This window comes from Bemisia tabaci, chromosome 5, assembly GCF_918797505.1.
Source record: "Bemisia tabaci chromosome 5, PGI_BMITA_v3".
In the NCBI taxonomy this organism is placed as follows: Eukaryota; Metazoa; Arthropoda; class Insecta; order Hemiptera; family Aleyrodidae; genus Bemisia; species Bemisia tabaci.
Window position 1 is genome coordinate 54,150,508 of NC_092797.1, and position 20,915 is coordinate 54,171,422.

General features: G+C 38.5%; 1 protein-coding gene across 2 annotated transcripts in view; it reads left to right on the top strand.

Annotated features, from left to right (window-relative positions):
* The window catches only part of mesh (sushi domain containing 2 mesh), a 42,423-nt gene extending 22,933 nt beyond the window's left edge, over window positions 1–19,490 (top strand). Inside the window, exons 13-23 of one of the 2 annotated variants that reach the window (XM_072300948.1) lie at window positions 49–181; window positions 1,583–1,730; window positions 2,476–2,664; window positions 4,719–4,856; window positions 6,048–6,184; window positions 7,006–7,135; window positions 7,666–7,807; window positions 8,571–8,728; window positions 10,429–10,611; window positions 17,790–17,931; window positions 18,762–19,490. In XM_072300948.1, coding sequence (XP_072157049.1) covers window positions 49–181; window positions 1,583–1,730; window positions 2,476–2,664; window positions 4,719–4,856; window positions 6,048–6,184; window positions 7,006–7,135; window positions 7,666–7,807; window positions 8,571–8,728; window positions 10,429–10,611; window positions 17,790–17,931; window positions 18,762–18,864 — 1,603 coding nt within the window. In that variant the 3' untranslated portion in view covers window positions 18,865–19,490. Of the gene's footprint in view, window positions 1–48; window positions 182–1,582; window positions 1,731–2,475; window positions 2,665–4,718; window positions 4,857–6,047; window positions 6,185–7,005; window positions 7,136–7,665; window positions 7,808–8,570; window positions 8,729–10,428; window positions 10,612–12,855; window positions 15,909–17,789; window positions 17,932–18,761 lie in introns of those variants that run through there. The other variant, XM_072300947.1, reaches the window with a different exon arrangement.
* The last annotated feature ends 1,425 nt before the right edge of the window (window positions 19,491–20,915 follow it).

Sequence of the window (20,915 nt, forward strand, 5' to 3'; positions counted from 1 at the left end):
TTCTTTAAAATAAACGATCGTCGACATAACTTATTTTTTTTTTTTTAGTTTGGAGGGCTCTGAGCAGCAATGCTGCTATGACAAAAACCACTATTTGATGCTTTCTTACGACCAGCAATGGGGATCTAGACCACGTCGCTCCCATAATCTTGGCTACATTCCTTGGACAGAAGCAAATAAGGTAAATTTTAGAATTTTTTTATCATTGACATTGCTTTTTAGCTAATTACACGATTAAAATATGACAAACGATTGGAAAGGACATCGTGTCATCCCTTAAAAACTAATAGAGCAAATTATTTAATCACACTGTCGTTTGAGAAATGATGAGAATTCTACTCGCTGCTCTGATGCCTATGCACATGAAGCAAATTTACCTAACTTGTTTTAAACTGATCTACGGCAGTTTCGAGGAAAAGGGAGCTTTAAAAAAGCTAAATTAGATTAAAAGTTGCGACTCGGCGACTGAATGGTGAGCTTTTGACGACTCGTCGCGTAATTATCTGTAAAATATGGTTGAAGCCTAATTTGAAACTTTTTCATATGCACTAGAAAAATTCTCCAAAAAGACATTAAGCACTCGTTTGAAAGTTATAACACAGAAAAGAATTGTTAAAATGACACTGTGTTTGATATGATGATAAAATAACACCGCCTGGCGCTCTGATGCTTATGCCCATGAAGCAAATTCACTCAACTCATTTTAACTGATCTGCAACAGTTCGATAGAGTCTTCGTTTAATTCTAGTGGTTCCAAACCTATTTTTCTATAAGAATCTTCCGCGCATGTCAGGCCTGGTTTTGGAACGTGGTGGTGATTTTTTAATCGATCTTTTGAAAGATCGATCCAGCCCGTCAATCTTTTACCAGGAGCAAATTTTTTGGCGCTGAATCGAACTGGATTAATACAAATACATTCCAAACGTCTATCTTCAAGGCTTACTTAGACGACTTACTAGACGATCTTGCGGTGAATCAGCTAAAATCACGATTTATAATAGTCGATTCACAATTTTGCAGTAGAGATATCTACGAGCTGTCAATACTGTTTTTTTTTAAACTTTTTATTCATGAAATCTCCTCACACAGGATTTAATCATATTTGTGTAAACTATTTTATGTACCATTTACAATGGTATAATTTTCCAAGTTGACCCAAAAAGGGTCGACTCCAACCGAAACAAGCCTCCTTTTTCTTTCACACAAATTATCAACAAAATATGCTGTGAAAAACGCCGAAGTGAGGAAGACCAGGCTCCAGTTTTTCCTATCTTACCACTCGTAAAGGGTGGAAACGCAAACAAAAATAATAATAATAATAAAAAATAATAATTTCCGAGCTGTGCCAGAATCTCCTTGGAAAAAGATTAGCGTACCGACATTAAATCAATTTCTTGGGCTTAAATAATCAAACTCTTGAGAAACCGATCCATGAATCGCTCGTAAGATTATAACTACGACTAAGAAAGTAAGTAGGATTTTAAGACGAACACTGTTCCTCCGTGTTGGAGATGTCTACAGTGTGAGCCCTAGAATATGCAAGTGTTTGCGTCATTTTTTATTGGAATGTATTGTTTTGTAGGTGCCGACGTTGTCTCAATGGTTCCACGACATGAGCCCGTTCTACATGTGCTGTTTATGGCAGGAGGAGCAGGCCGTCGGTTGCGAAACCTTCCGATTCGAGCGGCGCCCGTCCCAAGATTGCGTCGCTTATCAGTCGCCCACCGTCGGTAAGATATCCGCTCATCATAGCTTTCGTGACCCACATCACACATTCCGTCGGGACACAAATTCATAAATGAGAAAAGACTCGCCCGGTTAAGACTGCGGTACAAATTCGGTGGTCAAAATGACATGTGGCGATTCCAGCAAGTTGGCAACACTGTTTCATTTATATGCACTGAATATATCGATTGCAGGCGGGACAGGCTGCCTCATCAAAAATCGATTGTTTTACATACATTTAAACGGGGAAAAAACAGTGTTGCCATTTAACAAGAATCGCCACTGTCGAAGTCACGGGGCCCTCATATTCGTTCCCTACACAGCTTTTTCCAATAAAAAGGTGGCTTAATGCGCCTTGTGCGTCGTGATTGAGAGCAGCCTAAGAACTTCTCAAACGTAACAGCATTTTAAGTAAAATTTTCTTGAAATTTTCGTAAATCCAGCAGTTTAACTAACACACTTATTTGACGTTATTACACTGAAGGACGAGAGCTCGAAAAATTTGAATCGTCATCGTAAAGTTCAAGAATCTCCACCCATGTCCATTCTTTTACAAGGAGACTAACCACTGTCTGAAATTTTCCATGAACACTTCTGAATGAAAGACGAAAATTGACGGATACTTTAAAAAAAAATCCGTTTGTTTTCTTTCAAAGATTGCAACACGACCAACGTCCAACACATCAGAGTATTTTTCCAATTTAGGATTATTTGTGGCACACTCATTATTTATCTCTTTTTGGCTTTTAGGGACCGTTTTTGGAGACCCACACTTCATTACTTTCGATGACGTCCAATACACGTTCAACGGCAAAGGGGAGTTCGTCCTCGTCCACACGAACTCGGAAAAAACGAAGCTGGATATCCAGGGAAGATTCGAACAGCTTCCCGACAATATTTACGGCCCTGTCAGAGCAACACAGCTTACTTCCATCGCAGGTAAAAATATCATCCCCCATAAACCCTTAATGTCAGGCCTGAATCTACATTTTGGGCGATTCTTCCCGGATCCATGCATGTTCCCATGATCCATCCAGATATCTGAAGTGTAATTCGTCGCACCGCGATTAAGTAAAAATTTTTGGTCAAAGTCAAAGATTTTGACTTAGGGGCCTACAAAACATAGATAAAGTCATTCGTAACGAGACAAATTCTCAATGTCGAATAGGGAATGAAAACAAGATATGACCACGAAAAAAAACTTGAATTCAGTATGGTGATCTATTGCTGTATCGAATGCGATAGTTTTTTCAGAGCCAGTTCTTATATTTGTCTCAACGAAAAGAATCTTTTCCGTTGCAGATTATTTTTATAGCCAATGCTGGTGCTATCGCTGTTTCTTGGACTGATAATTCAAAATTTGTCAAAATTCTTTACTTGATCAATGCGATAAATCTCGCGCCTGTTCGATCACGCCTGTAGTACCTGAAAGGAATCAATTTCAGATCAAAGTAACCGATAGACCGAAAAATCCCACGCTTAAACTCAGCAAAGAGATTATTGGACAAGGTACGAATTTAAGCATTCTGATACATGTTTCTTATACAGAATTTTACGTAAAACACGATTCTTGGATCAAAAATTACTGATTTCAACTCCTAATTAAGATATCAACGTTTTCTTTTTTCATTATTTACGAGAAATTCGCATAGCCCGTTCACAAGAAACACAATACTCTACGTGAGTCAAATCGCGTCTTCGGTTTTGACAAGCTTCTCAATCGTGCATTGTTCCTTTCCCACCATTTATTGTACGAAGTGTTAAAAAAATTGCTATACCTTAGCCAAAGCGTCAAGATAGAGGTTGCTATATTTTCGTATCGCAAAGACGGCCACAGTAATGTTTTATGTATGATTTGACTCACGTAGACCATCGTGTTTTCGTGAGCGGGAGGTTTGAATTTATGCGACAAGAAACATTAAGTATCTTGGTAAGGAGTTAATGTCAGTAATTTTTGTTGCACGAATCGTGTTTTACGTGAAATTTTGGTTTAGGAACATGTATCAGAATGCTTAATTTCGTACCGTGTCTAGTGGTCCATCGTCTGAGATTCCAAAGAATTATAATTTCTCTGATTGATTCCGCTACTTAAATATTGAATTGAGGCACTGGATGCAAAAAGGGCACTTTTCGGTTTCAGAGCCTCCTCTAATATTTCATTCATTGTAAGGAAAGTGAATGCATCCATTTCTCTAAAAATTTTACAGAATATTCTTCATGATTCTACGATTTCCTATGGATATAATTCTGGAAAAATTACCCATCAAATTCTTCTCCAAGAGATTAATTGGACATATTTCTGCTAAACGGAACTATGTGCATTAAGACATGAGCCTTGAGACCCACAAGATTAGATGCATGACAGGGCTAACGTCATGATGCACATAGTTCTGTTTTGCAGAAATACGTCCAATTAGCAACTGATATTTTGAAACACCGCAATCGAGAAGTGCCCTTTAGAGTCCCTTTATACCCAGAGTTAAGACAACTCACTTTTGGTTCGGCTGAAAGTGGCCTAAAAAAAAATCCAATTCTGATTGGTTCTCGCTCATGGAGGCCGAAACGAGTGCACCAAGATGGCGGTACCTCGAATGTGAACAAGAATAATGAAAATATCACCTAATTGTGGTTTATCAAGAGTAAATTGTCATTTCCATCGGTCCAAAATGAAAAGAGAATAAGAAATTATTCACAAACCAATCTCATTTTCTTTTTAATTGATCAATTTGTTGATGTTGTTGTTTTTGTGTGACAGACATCGCAGGATTCCTGATCCTTATCCCTCAATATCGTTCGTTTGGGTGCACTCGTTTCGGCCTCCATGGCCAGCCAAGGCCGGCTGCCAGTCAGCTGATAATCGAGTTGTCTTAACTCTGGGTATAAAGGGACTCTAGTGCCCTTTTTCGCATCCAGTACCTCAATTTATTGAAAACAAAGAACATGTTAATCAATTTGTAACAAAAACTGAATGCCTCTCTCTTCTTTTTTTTCAGCGCGTGACAATACATCTGCAATCATTGAACTAAGGGTGCGACCCCGTCACGCTCAATGGCGGTATAGATTGGACGTGTTTGCGGACGGAAAGCGTGTCTATTTTGATCGACCTCCATACCGTATTCAACATTTCCAAGGTAATAACTTCCCAATTATTTTCCCTAGTAAAAAATTAAAGTGGCTATGAATAACTGAAAAAACATTTTGGTAGAAGCAGCCATTAAAATTGAGAGTTTTCATTGTTTCGCAAAATTTTGCTATTTCAAATGAAAGTGCGAGATAAGCCGAGTGGGCAGCATTTTTTTTTAATATTTTTCCTGTAATATGAGTGATTCAGAGAAAAAATCTGATAATTTTTTGCCTCATGACTTCACAAGGTCGGCATTACCCGTTCACATACATCTATTTTTAGTAAATTTGTTCGATCTATCATAACTTTCCAAATACTGCATAAAATTCATTAAAATTCATTTTAAAAAAATCAGAAATTCAGTAAACTCTTAAAACCTGAAAATCATCTATCCCCGTAATGGAGCTCCTGCAGGCAGCCAAAATAAATTCAAGGCAGAGCGCAGAGTATCATAGAAAAATGAAGGCGCTCCAATCCAGGATCGTGACTTTGAAGGCTATCACCAAGCGAACCTTCGTTATGCCGGTGCACAATATTGTAATTCGCCAATTTGCAAATTGCCTGCGACATATCGATATCTTAAGTTTGAACCCACGTATCTCCATTGCAGTGTTTCCATTTCTCGGCTCGTATTTTAAGTTTTAAAATAGAAACAAAATATGAAAGGAAGTCTGCAACGTTGCAAACGGAGATACGTGGTTTCGCTATTTCCCTAGACTCGTACTTAATGGTGCAGCTGATTTTCCACATAATCATTCCAAAGCCCATCAGAAAGTACTCACAGTTTACAAGTTTAATTGAATAGTCCACGGCCTCAAAAATGGGTAAAATAATACATGAGAGTAAAATATAAAAAGTAGGTACCTATAATGAAAGGTTAATGAAATCAAACTCTCTATGCAAACTGCAAAAGTACGGTTCTAAACATTCGACAGGATGTCGTTCTATATAATGATTCGACATTATTTTGAGTTGTTCTGTCACTCAAAATTCCTAGTTTCGTGTACTGTAACTTGCGTCAGTAAGAGCCTTAACCGAAGCAATGATTACTGATCGCTTTGTCGATGAGTTTTGGTTGGACCCCGCCTCGGCCGCGCGCCACGCCTCCACTCACAATCAGAATGAGCTGTAAAACCGCTTAAGACAGAATACACTTGATGTTATGGAGTATGATGTCCAGCCTCGATACTTGTTACAGGAGTCACCGTCTACACACCATCGCATATCCTAAACCAATCAGAGGTCGTCGTCATGTTCCAGTCCGGTGTCGGAATTGAAGTTGTCGAGAACATAGGATACATGACCGCCAGGGTTTACTTACCGATGCAGTTCATGGTAAGGGTTTTTTCTTCGTAAAGGTGAAAAAGTAGAGATATCCGCATTGGATATTTAAGAAATATGTTCGTTCGAAGGCAGTTGGTTGGAAAAAATTGGATCCAGTGCAACAAAGAAAGTGCAGTCGTCGCTTTTACAATTCTTGATACAATTCCGCCTGGATTTTATGTTCAACCTATTTTTCTAGCTATAGTCGAATGAACATTTGGACGTATTTCTGCCTAACGGTACTATGTGCATTATGACGTGAGCCCTGTTATTCATGTATTTTTATGGGTCTCGGGGCTCATGCCTTAATGCATATAGATCTATTTGGCAGAAATGCGTCCATTTGTGGTATAGTCCGCCGGTACAATAGTGCTTAAACCCCGACCACAATGCTGCATTGTTACCAGGAAGGAAATAATTGTTATCACACAAATAAGATTGTAACTACGAGTAGAAACGAAGGCTCTTAGATTTTGTGAGCTGCTAACTTTAAAATGATTTCGGTGTGGTATGACAATTGTAAGCTTTCTTGTGCCATAACTTTCAAAACTCACATCTCTAGTCATTGAGTATGTTTTAAATCACTCGGTAATAAGATACTTTTTCTCGGGGCAGTCACAAAGCAATGAATTTAAAAATAATGTGCTGTTTTTTTTTTATAAAAAAATGTAAAATATAATATTTACTATGTTGAGAGTTAAAAATACACAGAACGTGTTATATACTGTACTTTGAGACAAATCACGTATATCTAGATTCCCTAATTATTTTAAGATGAAAAATATTTACTGACTTTTCTTTTCTCTAAATAATTTTTTTTTCTCTCCCTTCAGAATCAAACCGTTGGACTTCTTGGGAAATGGAGCCTTGATCAGAGTGACGATTTCGTTCTCCCAGACGGCTCTACTGTCAACCCTAATCTGAACAACTTTGAAAGGGTTCATAGAGATTTTGCGATAAAATGTAAGAGGATTTCATATCTACCTATAAGATCTCTTGAATTGCAATGTATTGCGGTTTCCAACTTTTTTCACATATTTTGTGAAATATTTTGAAAAGTTATTTTGACCAGTTTAAGATTTTGTTAGATTTTGTTGGGTTGGCACCAAATTCTGGCTGATATGACCTAAATTTAAAAAAATGGCAAAAATGGAAACCCAAATTCTTACTTTCCAAAAGGTTTGAAATTTCAGCGATCGTGATTTTCAAATATCTGTGCCTTACCAATGTAAATTGCAGACTTGTGGAGCCCTGAGATTTTTGCAATTTTTAATTACAACCAATTTAAGCGAATAATTAGCAGTGATATCTGCTCTTTTTTTTCTAAAAAGTAAGGAATAATATAAAAGAAACAATTCGCGAGATATTTTCATTTTTGCAATATTGCCCTGTATCACTCTACAGAGGGTGGTCATTTTTTCGTGGTACATGAGACCAAACGATGATCTTTTTGAATCTGAAATAGCAACAATTAAAAATGAATGCTTGAACAGGGCTTCTGGAGGACCGTGAAGACAAGAATAAAGGAGCAGCCCTATTTCACCGGGAGTACGGGCGCACGGCCAGTTACTACGCCAGCGAGTATTTCGTCCCAGAATGGCGGTCCACTCCCTTCGACATAATCCCGGCAAATCGGTAATTTTGCGTTATATTATACCCATAAACGTACATTTCAATTATTACAATCAGCATGTCTTCCTTTTAATAGGTTACATTTGTCATTTAATGATTCATTACTGACTTTGGTAATGATTCAAAGTCAAGTATTATCCTTGATTCCGAAGGTGACCTTGATTTTTCTAGTTTTGCCAAATTTTCTCCGAAAAATCGAAAGATCCCTTTAAAATTGGATTTAGTTAAGTTAAAATTGAAACCAGGGAATGATAGAGTTAAACAAAGTAATTATGCATGTATGATTACCTAAGACCTAAGCTATTATTGAGCTCTTCCTGATGACAAAGGTTCCTTCAATCAGACGACTGAATGCGCCCCCCCCTCCCCGGAAACATTTTCCAGCATTAAAACAATGTAGGCAGTTAGAACTATTTTAGATTTTGCATGCCATTGTTGTAGAGTACGAAAAATAGTAGTTATATCATGATTTTACCCTCCAAGTAAGGAGTTCCCGAGGTTTTAGGATTTCTAAGGCGTAAACAACCCTGAAAATAATATTTTCAGTCGTAACGGTTAAAAAAGGGGCGAAAGAAAGAAAGAAATTTAATAAAAGAAATATAGAATTCAAGTTCTCACTTTCTAATTACGCTACGGCCTTGTTTAAAAAACTTTTAGTAATTAACTCATTAAATCAGCCCAAGACCTCCTTACTAAATAGTAAAATTTCCTTGATTTAATCCATCTTTTTTTTTGATATTCGTCGAAACCTTTCTATGTTGGGCAGATCTCAAGATGTCATAAGAGCAAATGAACTCTGTGGTGACTCGTACCAGTGTAAATACGATTATGCGGTCTCTTTGAATCGCGATCTTGCTTACTACACTCTGTCCTACCAGAAGCAGTTCACGGCTATCAAATCACAAAATTCGCCCGAAAAAAGAGGTAAGTGGTTTCTATCACACACGTGGGGATTTTATTTAATCGAGAAGTGACCACCCTTACCGACTCTCGTACTCTTCAAAGTGGATTCTCACAAGTAATTAATAATAACTGCACGATGCGTTAGACTGCCACTACGCGCGAGGCGCGACGGTCAAGAAAATCCAAGCGCCTTCAATTTAGGAGCATGCAATACAGACGTCCATCGAGTACGAATAGTTGTATTCGGAGTACGAATAGTGGTATGCGTCCGTGGTTGAAGGCGCTCGTGTTTTTTACACCTGCCGCTCTAGCATGGGCGGTCGTTTATCTCTTGTCGTTAGAGGTAAACGATTCTTCTTACACCTGAATTGTGAAGTAGCGCTTCTTAAGGTCAACTTAAAGATATAATGAAGAAGGAGGTGACGCTTTTGTGGTTTTTAGGAGAACATTGTTAAATTTGAATAATTTCATGTAAGTTTTGGACTATAAACAATGAAACTACTTAAATTGAAAATATGTAAAGACAAGAAACAACAAAGTTTCAGAATAATTTTGTCCATACTTTACCTTTATAAAAGAACTTTAAGGAATACCTTTGCCCAAAATTATAATATTTATGAAAGGTTTAATGGGAATAGTGTGACATTTTGTGCAGTAACCATGATCACTCCTTTAAAAAGGAGGTTTCGTAATTCACAGGCAAGTTACAAAGAAACGCATTAGTTTGCTTTATTTTGTAAAAGTTGTATGATTTGATCTCCATTTTTATGAAAATTAACAACTTCAGTGGAAACAGCCGAACAGTATTAATGCGGATAAACCCGCAGTCCCTCCTGGCCAGTATTCAAACCCAACGAAGGCAATGCACAAAATGCACCTAGACATTTCTAATCGACACCTGACTAATTGAACTTGTGGTCAAAGTTTTTTTTATATAAAAATATAATCATTGTGGCCCCCGAATAAACTATAATGACCTCTAAATACTGAGCATACTGACCAAGATGGCTTTTTTTTGGTGAGGCTCGAACACTACTGCAAGGCCGAATTACCGAGAGTACACTGGATTTTCTTTCAGCGTTGATTATGAAATATTTTAATGAGTTCAGTGGGTTTTGAATGAACTTTAAATGAGGAAACGTTCGTTCTATTGTTACCCTCTCCAGTGATCAATCGGACGTCATTTTGCAATTAGGAATTACTCTTTCTAGCTCATCTGTAAAAACACCTGTCTGCATAGGGAAACAAATGGTACTTATACAAACGTTCTTTCAGAACTGTGCCAGAACTTGTGGTTCCTATTTGCAAAATGTAGGTACTTGAATGGGTAGGTTGCGCTGGTCACAGAATCGTGTTTTGGTGCTTTATTCTTGCAGATCAACTAAAAATAATAAGACATGTCCAAACAACAACTTTCTACGTTGAATATTAACCGAGATATCGCGGCTTGAAAAACTCGATTAATAACGTCATCCACCTCAGAGGTACATACCATGTTATGCACTACCGCGGTGGATGAGGTCAAAAACTCGACTTTTCAAAGGGCCATATCTTGGTTGATATTCAACGTAGAAAGTTGCTGTTTGGACAGATTTTCTTATTTTTAGCTAGTCTACAAGAATTAAGCATCAAAAGGCTCTGTTACCAGCAAAACTGGACCATTAAGGCAATTTTATTCGCGACAACACTCAGAAGTTGACTGAGATCCATTTATTTTCCAGTGATTTCTTGCGGGATCCTGGAGACCCCACGCTTCGGGCGGAAGAGTAACTTCTTATTCGTTCCCGGAACGAAGGTGACCTTCGAGTGTAACCAGGACTTCGTTCTGATCGGAGACCAACGAAGAACGTGCACTGCGGATGGTCATTGGGACATCCCCGAATACGGCTACACGGAATGCCTTCGTGAGTGCTCCCTTATTTTCATATCTTCTTTCACTTTGCTGACACGCTCCTTCCTTTCAACACGTCCTGTTTCATAAGGAGTCGATCGATTTCCGACATGAGTGAGATACTTTCGATTGTCTATACGATATCGAAGTTATATGAGCAGTATTTTCGTGAATTTTGGGACAGAAAAGAAACTTCCAAAATGTCAATATAAATTCAGAATTTACTTTAATAAATTTGTACAAAAATTAGAGAAAATTATTTCAGAGAGAAGGTTTTTACAGTAATTTGAGAATTGAATTCAAAGAATTTAGAAATTGTAACTTCCGTAGTTTTTGTTAAATTACCTGCGGAAATCGATTGACCCATCACATGGTATCAATCATAACTCCATCACTTTTCTTATCGGGATGGTGAAAATATCTTATGAAGATCTTACAAGGCTATTAAATTAGACATGAGCAGCTGATAGCAAACTTTCTGATCCAGTGAGGTTCGTGAGACGTTTTGGGTTCGTGCTCAACATTGTTGACGAACAAAGTGTAAATTCTGTTGCACCATATTAATTATTGCCGTCACTTCACCCATGCTAAAACCTCCAAATCTTTGGTTTTTCCTTATATCCGGCTTCTCTTTCTTGCACCGCGTTGTTTTTTCGCACCAAATTTTGCCTGATTTTTCTGCAAAATGGACCCCTAGACGAGGCATTAGAAACCTATCTTAGTAAGGTAAAACACTGTACCTATTATGTTTCCTCTTTAAAATTTAACGAGAAAGCTATTTACGCCATGGGAAATACGGTAATTAACTTTGTAGCGAGATATTAATATGCTCACTTAAAACTGGACGTATATATGCGAAAAGGAACTATGTGCAAGTGAAAGATGGGGTGTGCTCGTGGAAGCTGCAGAAGAAACAATGTAAAGTAGATATAGTTCCTTTTGAGAAAATGGAAAAGCGGGATTATCAATTAAATCAAAAGAAATTGAGCGCTAACTTTTCAGAGGTTAATTTCTGAACCTCCTGTCGTAAGACCCATTTTATTGTGTAAAATTTTGAAGGGATAACACTCTGTCTAGTGATCCACATTGTATATCAAATTATTCCTCCGCACAGTACCTGAGACTTTTAACCATTTTTTTCGCATTGACTCGCCCGGAGGATAAAACATCAAACAATATGTATGCCTAAACACGTTTACATTGGAAGGTGCAATATTGATCGTTTTAAGACAAAGCACATTTTAAATTTTAAATCTACAGCTTTTATGCCAGAAAATTAGGTGAATTCATCCAATAATATGATAATTTTCCCTGCTCAAAACCATAATTTTCATTCCATTCATTCGATCAGCGTGAAAGTGTTTAACTATTCATTGTTAATCGGAATTTTTTGTTAAAGCTCTTTGTAGAGTGATTCTCAAGGTAGACACATATACCTTTTTTCTCTTGAAATTCATTTCGCACCTGAAAAAGTAATATTTCTCGTTGTTGACAAGTCATATCACCCAACAGCTCTTTACTACCTATTTGACGTACTGTCACCAATGTATTCAACAGCAGGAATACTTTCGCAGTGTATCATTAAATTAGTAATTTCGAACACAAAGAGATTTAAAATACAATTTAATATGTATGGAAGCCGCTTCTTTTCGGCCAGAGAGAGAGAGGTTTTAGGCTAGTCGGTTCTGTCTATCCCTACACATTGAAACCTATGTCACTATCTGTCCCATTTTCTCAAGTTCTACTGAATGGTTTCTTAAAAACTGTATTTGTTAGACAGGTCTAAACGTGTTATTTTAATTGACGTGTACCTAATTATTTCGATTTTCCTAAAAATAAAATTTTGAGACATTTCTGAAATTTTCATTTTATTTTTAATGATTTTTTCACTTCCAAGTCTTCTAAAAACTCTGGTTAACAACATATCAGAACAATCATGTGTCAATTAAAGAGGAAATTTAGAGCTGTATAACAAAACAAGTTTTCGAAAATCCAATAACTAGATCTTGAGAATAAGGGGCTAAGGTGTTCAAAAACTAAACTTTTCAGTATCGCAAAATGAAAAGGAACAACAATTTTAAATGACCTTTTTTTGAACTGACAACTTGCGTGACAAAAACAAATGTAACTCTGCCAATTTATTGGGATATAAAAAATAGAAAATCTAATCTTGGAAAAAAAAATTCAGAACCGACTGGCCTTTTTAAAAAAGGGGTCGGCTTTGATGCGGCAACTGACGCCTCGTTTTCTGCCCCAGGTCACGTGGAGTACGAATCGAGGAACGCGTGGATAACGATAGGCATAATTGTAGTCATAGTGGTACCATTGTTAGTGGCGCTCTGTTGCTTCGCCAACTACGTCGTCCGGAAGCGTCGGTCATTGGGCCCGGCGGGGGCACCCGGCTCCTGGCAGTACGAGTCCGGTCCGGCGGCCCGGAAGCGGATGTCCTTCGTCCAGGCCCTCGCCGGGACGCGCAGCCCGGACCGCGAGGCCCGCTCCAAGGACCCGGAGATCAACAAGGAGCTCTCCAACATCTCCTTCACGCTCCGCAGCTCCGAGTCCTCGACGCCCTCCTCCAAGGACAAACCCCTGCCGGTCCTCTACGACGGCATCTACCGCACCCACGAGCCGCTCCCCGGGAAGCCCAACATCGAGTTCGAGGACAAGGTCTGGGACCTGGAATACGAGGAGGACAACACCACCCTCGGCAGCGATATCTCCACGCCCATGTCCTCGCCCCAGTATGCCGGGCCCGGGGCGAGGCCCCCCAGGGGGGCGCCGTCCCCCTCGTCGCTCCCCGCCTCCCCCTCCACCCTGACCTACACCCGCCAACCCCAGCAGCGGCAGGCTCTTCCTCGCCCGGTCCCCGTTGCTGATCCCACCCGTCCTGCCCCCTCTAGCAGCGCTTCCCCGGACTCCACGGCTAGCCCCCCTCCCAAAACCCCCCAAAAACGGACGCAGATCCAGACTTTGATCTAGGAGCAGGGTGGCATTTCATGATAAATAACATCTTGAAATTTCACGTGAAATATTTCATGAAATGTCAGAAATTAATGATAGATATTGAAAAATACCGGTTTACTTCTCATGTGTCGCCAAATTTAAAAATCGTGATTGCCTCCTATTTTTGAGTGAGTGAGGGTTGCAAACTTTAGCCCCTGAAGAATATGAAATTATATCTCGCAGCCTCGTGAAATTTCATGAAATATTTCACTGAAATTTCCAATCTTTTATTTCTTTCTTACGTTTCATGCCACCCAGTTTAGGAATCTTTTGGTAAAATTGTCGGCGTTGACTGAATTTTGCGAAAAGGGACTTAACTGGAACTGGGTTCTCCAGATTAGTACTGCGGAATCGCTCTCAACTCTTATATGAGAAATAAAATTCTGATGTATAAAGAGCTAAGTTCGTCAATTATTTAATAAGCCATTTAAGCGAAATTCATGATAAACTTCTACGTAAAGAACTTGTCTAGACGTACGAAACTGTACATAAATATGTAATTTAAATGTTTTTCGATATTTTAAGCCGTAAAATTTAAGTTGACTTTTAATACTCTCGGGTTTCAACCAATGAGCTTCACGAGACCTGTATGATAAAAATTGTATTTCTATAACGACAATACGGGTAAGTCTTGATGATTAGTTTCCTTGTATATGTACATTCGAAATGTTGAAATTTTCAACCATTTAGATAGAACAAGATAAGAAATTTTGTAATTGAAGGAGCTTCTCTTGAAGGAACAATATTTTTAATTCATCGAAAGTTTATCTTTAGGAAAGTTCAAATGGATATTTTTTCGAGACGCATAGTTTTCGTTCCACTAGTTATTCACACGAGGACGAGATGAACAGTTTCAAGGAAAAGAGCAAAAAATACGTTTGGGTGATATTTTATATTCCTCTGTGTTAAAACTGTAGCCTGAAAATTGCTAAGTTGCAATCATGTCAATCATAATATTTAATTATTTATTCAAATAATATTGCAGCTTGTTTATCGTGCTAGCGAACGCTCAAGAATGAACAGGTGAAAGCCAGTAGGCAAAATCTTTTCTTTCAAAAAAAGAAAAAAAAAGAAGAAAAAAAAAATAGAAAAAAAATGCATTTGCTCTCGAGTGAGCAAATTGACAGGAATTTAAAATATTGCAATGTAATTTAGCTCTCTCAGTTCTTGCAAATTATAAATGAAAAAAATTGAGAGATTCGAACAATTTAAAGGATCCTTTCTTCATTTTTTGTATGTTCAGGAGCAATATTTTTGAATCCTGTTTTTCAAATGCACCTTAAGCCTTCATCTCTTTGTAAGAATTTCCTTGCTTTTCCAATCGTGCACATCCTCACTCTCATCATGTCATCCCGCACTATTGTCACATCCATCTGTCGTAGGCAGTTAGCGATCACCGGCGAAAAGCAATCTATTTTTGTTGTAAAAAATGGGTAAAAATTCAGGTGAAGAGGAACATGAATGAAAGTACTGATACTTAAGCTGGACGTTCAATTTCCACCTGAACGCATGGCACCAGCTAGCACCTTCGCAAATGCGCATGGTAAAATCGGAGTTTGACTCGGTTAGGCGACCAAACTGACTCCCCGGCAATGCGAAGAGTATGCCCAGGATTTGAAGGCGCTAAAAGCCGAGTTCGATTGCATGCCACTTGCAAATTGCCGTGAATTTCTGACTGACTGCGACTTTCACTCGTTTAACATGTCTCTTTATTCGTTGAAAGGAGTGTCTTTGCGCTAATGATGGTACCACAATCTTATGATTTAAGAGGTTCCTAAAAAATTTGATTTGCGTGTTACTCCTAATTGAGTGCTGACTCTCGCAGTTGAGTTTCATAGAGTCAGTCGATTGTATTTTACCATCCCGTTCTCCGAAGAGAAACGTTGTGAAAAAATACAGTTGTATGTTTTTATGTTAGCTTTAACTTTCAAATCTCGTGATATGTTCCCTAAAAAGCAAGCATTCATTTTGGTTAGTCATGATTTTGTCGTTTACTCCATATTATTATTACGTTGAATGATAAATTAGTCAAGTACTGATCAAAATTGTTAAATGCAATTTTTACGTATGTGAACAAATTAGTGGAATGAAAACTATGGTTTTGTAGCATTATTTGATGAGTAAATCAAGTGTCATCTTCCTGGTGACACGCTTTCTAGCTTAAGCGCTCTGACTGAGGGTATGTGATAATTTTGTACATTATATTTCCCCCTCTCCTTATATCTTGCCGTCCAATGCTGCCGCTCATGTGAGTACTTTTGTTTAAGTATACATTTTTAATAAAGCTCTTCTAAATTTAGGAATCAATTACATCTCCTCCATTTAACTTGACCTGTGTAAATTGACGAGATAACTCTTTCAAAATGAAAAAATTAAGTCTAGGCTTGAAGCTCTTCAGGATGGAAAACTTACAGCACTGGTCCTAAGGGGGTCTAAATGGTACGCCTCCCCCTTGCCCCAATACTATATAGCTAAAAAATAGTCATAGCATCCAAATTTCAAGAATTTTTACCAATCTCTCCCCCCGATTCGAAAATAAAATATTGACCATTGAGCAACAATAAAAGATAGTTGGCTACACAACTAGTTCGAGCGAGGAATTTTCCCCAGATATTATGTAGATTTATATCCTTACGTAAACTTAATTCATGAGTTGCGAGCCGCATATTGCGTGGTTTTTTTTTAATATTGGAAATAAATTTTAGAGATATAGCCAGACCACGGAGTTTTTCAGTCTGCAGTCTGATTTTCTGAAAAACTCCGTAGTCTGGCTATATCCCTAAAATGTGTTTCTAAACTTAATTATTAAAAGAATCAGTACAAAATAATGTAATTAAAATTAATTAGTATCAAAGAAAAGAGCAAAACAGTAAGAGCTTAAACCTGGATCAAGCGTTGCAATTTTTGCTGAATCTGGAGTTGAATCAATCGGTACTCGACATGTTTGCTTTCGTTCTTTGAGTTTTTTCAAATCTGATTTGTAAGAGCTCTATTCAAATAGCTTCTCACCTCAGCATTCAAATAACATTCAACAACACATCGACGCCCAAATTCAATAAACATTGCAGCGTGTGATCTGCGCTTCGTAGGTAGAAAAAATTCAACTATAACAAGTGAATAAACAATATCGACGGTGAAACCACCAGACCACGTATCTCAGTTTGCGACGTTGTAGACTTCCTGTCATACTTCATTTTTCAAATAAAATACTACTCAACATCATTTTTTGAAATCTTCCGTGTTTGTTCTCATCCGTGCGAAGAAAATTCTGCGTGAAAATTTCAAGAAACGATATCGATTTGTTCTCTTTCAAAAAAATAATAAAATGGGAGCGGAGACTTTTAAACACCCCAAACGAGATACGCAGTCTGGTATAGTTCCATCGTCGATATGTTTTCATTACGTTATGATAATATTTCTTAGGGAATCTGCTTTCCCAAATGACTTAGGAGTCATATGCGAACAGTCATAATTAATGTTTGACCCGTACAGAAAATTTGAAAGGTGAACATAAGTTTAGCAAATATATCGGTTTAGTGCCTTATAATATGAATTACCAGGCGAGTAAAATTTAAAAGTACCCTTCCGTCTCCCTTCCGGCAAAAAAATTCTAGTTCTGTTCACCATGAAGACACATCATTAAGTTAAGGTGATTCGATGTATCGCATAAATTGGTTCCATTTTTTCAGCTACTCGTCATTTTTCTCCAATTTTGAGATCGCAATTCTGATGTCAGGAGACTGAAGCATTACTTACCAATTTTAACAAAGAAATTCAACGTAATAAAGGCGAGGTTTTTTTAGAGAGAAAATGTCGCATTCGCGTGCAGTTTCGATATCAGTATCGAATGCGATGTTTTCTCTCTAAAAAAAAACCACGCCTTTATTACGTTGAATTTCTTTGTTAAAATTGGTAAGCGAGTGCTTTATTAGTCTCCTGACAACAGAATTGCGATCTCAAATTTGGAGAAAAATGACGAGTAGCTGAAAAAGTATGAACCCTTTGATGCGATATATCGCATGCCGTTCTGACACAAAATATGGCGTCCATCGAATCACCTTAAGTCCCCTCTACTCTGGAGCTTACTTGTGTTTGGAGTTGTACTTGACTGCGAAGAAACCCATAGTCTCAAGTGAATCTAGAGATTTTTAGCCAGGGATAAACTTAAAAGCTGATTATTTTGAGCAGGACAGCAGGAGTATTCGTCCCGAACGATCGGGAGGATTTTGCCGATCATGCTGATCATCATAGGTCCTCTCCTCATGATTCTTCTCTGCATCGCTTATCAACTTTTCATACGCGGAAAGAGAAGGAAGCAATCCAAAGTCAGGTGAGAATTTAATCTACTTAATGTTTCATCCTAGATCAGGGAATTTCGTTGGAGAACAGATTGATCATTCCAGCTCCTCGATTGATTTCAGTTCAATTAAGAGTTTTCACCTTAAGGCGCATACCGTCTGATTCTGTAACATCTAGAATGTCCTAAGGTTAAACGCGAATATTGTCAAAATCAATTTTTCGAATCAAAGCATAGGACTTTCTTCTTGTTCTTTAAAGTTTTCCCAAAAAACATTTCCTCCCTCTCAGAGTTATAATCCTTTAAAAGTCGGACCAAAAAATAGCTCTATTTTTATTATGATGGTTTTTTAAGGCATTTTTTGGGGGGGGGAGGGAGGGGCGTGACTCCGAAAGTGGGGGAGATTTTTGGTACTACTTTACAGAACAGAAAAGTCTTATTTTGGCCCCAAAAATCTATTAATTTTACTTTGTAACTTTACTACAAAAATTTAACTTTGAGACACCCTGTACAAGTACAAGGAATAGAAATATTAAATATAAAGACTTAAACCACCAGCAGCCTGATTATTGAAATTGATAGACGCAGCGATAGACAAACATGACAAAAGGGATGATATGGGGGATCCTTTTGGTGGAAGCGGGTGATCACAATGGACAAAGTAGGTAGGTCGTAGACAAACTAACGGCAACCCACGAGGGACCCCTTAGTTAGTCCATCATGTTCTCCCTTGGTCTATGAGAACCACCTCGCTATATATTCCTTATGTTTTCTTTGTCTATCGATTTGTCTATCAATTTCAACAATCAGCCTGCAGGAAGACCTAATTCATTCTTTTTCCTAATTTTTTCTCTTTGCTCAAGATTTCCACGTCCAGCGACAACGGCTGTTGTTCAACCACCAACAGAGCAACCACCGACCCCGGAGCCAACCATGGAGCCGATCCCACAAAATCAGCCTCTATAGACTATAGACTATAGTAATAGGAAAGAATTGCCGGAAGTCTAACTTCCAATGCTCTAGTCGCAAAGTATTTCCGAATTAAAATCGCCGAAGCAAATAGTTTGCTGATTTGCTTGCGGTATTAAATCAGCTTCATTGACTCTTTGACATTAAAAAAACAACACATTTACACCGCTAGAAATCTCGGAGTGGAATGCGCAGTGCACATTTAGTCGAGGCCTCTGATACCGCTGAAAAATGTGGATGATGAAATTTGTTCCATTAGCAAAGTCGAAGAATGAATTCACTCCGATCATTTGCTCCCAAGCGAAATTCGATTCGAATTTCTAACCGAGATTTTTGAGAGTATAATGAAGCTGATGAGTGTTGTTAAGTTTTTCGTTTGATGTAATGAGTATTGTGTTGACCAAGTTTCCTAAGATAGTTTGGATTCGCCAACTTTGGAGCGATCGTAACAAACCTAGTGAAAATTATTGCTATGTTTGACTAGGGTATGTGGGCACATATTGATTCGATAAACTTTAATGAGTCTTCAGTCATATTTAAGGATAAAGTTGAGTTTTTAACCTCGTTTGTTTTAAGTTTTTTAGATTTTTTAAAATAAATGTCTGATATTTTTTTAATATGAAGTCTGGCCAAAGTTATTTCCGTCTCTTTTTTCCAAATACCTGGTGCTTGTACCGCAAGACACACACATTGCTTGCTAAATAATCTTACTATTAGACCTTCCAGAATCGGACTTTAGGACGTGCTGGACGTGGAGAGGCAAATATTAAAGTTTACCAAAAAATACAATAATATTCTTTTCTTATGGACTGATGTTTGCATACATTTAGAAGGGGACCTTTTAAAGAAAATTACAATGAATTTATAGAAGTAGAATTTCCTCCTCTCCATTTGGACATATTTCTGCCAAACGGAACTATGTGCATTAAGACATGAGCCCGGAGACCCATAAGAATATATGCATAACAGGGTTCACGTCATAGCAAACATAGTGCTGTTTGGTAGAAATAAGATCATTTAAACTGTGGCGATCTACGACCTAACTTTCTCGAACTTCGTACCTCTCTTTCTCCAATTCTCTTTCCATTGCTCTTTTAAAATATCCATAATTTCACTTGAAAATAAATCTTCATCGAAGAAGATTTGGGGGCAGTCAAATTAATGTTCATACGGCAAGGGCGCGGTCATCAATGCTCCATCCATCCATGCTTTACGCTTTCCTAATGGACCAGTGAAAAAAGTACCATTTCTTCAATATTGATTATTCACAGTCAATCAAAGAAAGCTCATTTTATCCGTGCGAAACATTTTAAAATCACAACCGCTTTTGAGTAAGTTGCGATCTTGTAAATGGCGACTCATTCAGTTTCGCTTCAGAATACGATGACCGAAACAAGCAACTTAAAATACACAATCTGATCCAGCCGCTTGCGCTCTCATCTTTGAAATGAGACGTAGAGACCATAAAAAATCTTATTCTTTTTCGATATAATATTCCTCGGCATTTTTCAAATAAAAGGCTCGATTTGAAACCCAAAATTATGAACTTTTTGGCCAACATCAATGTACAACGCCACTCACAATGGATGCAGAAGAGCGCCTTCAAATCAATCCGTAAACTTAATGCAAAATTCTGATACAACTATTCGTGCGTCAGGGCAGTCATTTTGCATACCCGGCCATTTGAAGGCGAAACATTGACTCCAGGCAACGGGGTACGGATTGCAGCAACGCAGGGGCTGCACCTATGCCGGGGGCGAGCCCCCTGACCCCTACGGAGCCAAAGACGGGGGCCAGCCCCCTGACCCATAAGAAGCCAAAACCGGGGGCCAGCCCCCTGAGCCCTAAGTAGCCAAAGTCGGGGGCCAACCCCCTGACCCCAAAGAAGCCAAAGCCGGGGGCCAGCCCCCTGACCCCTACGGAGCCAAAGACGGGGGCCAGCCCCCTGACCCCTACGGAGCCTATGCTGGGGGCGAGCCCCCTGACCACTACTGTGCCAAACACAGAGGCAGCCCCCTGACCCCTAAGGAGCCAAAGCTGGGGCCAGC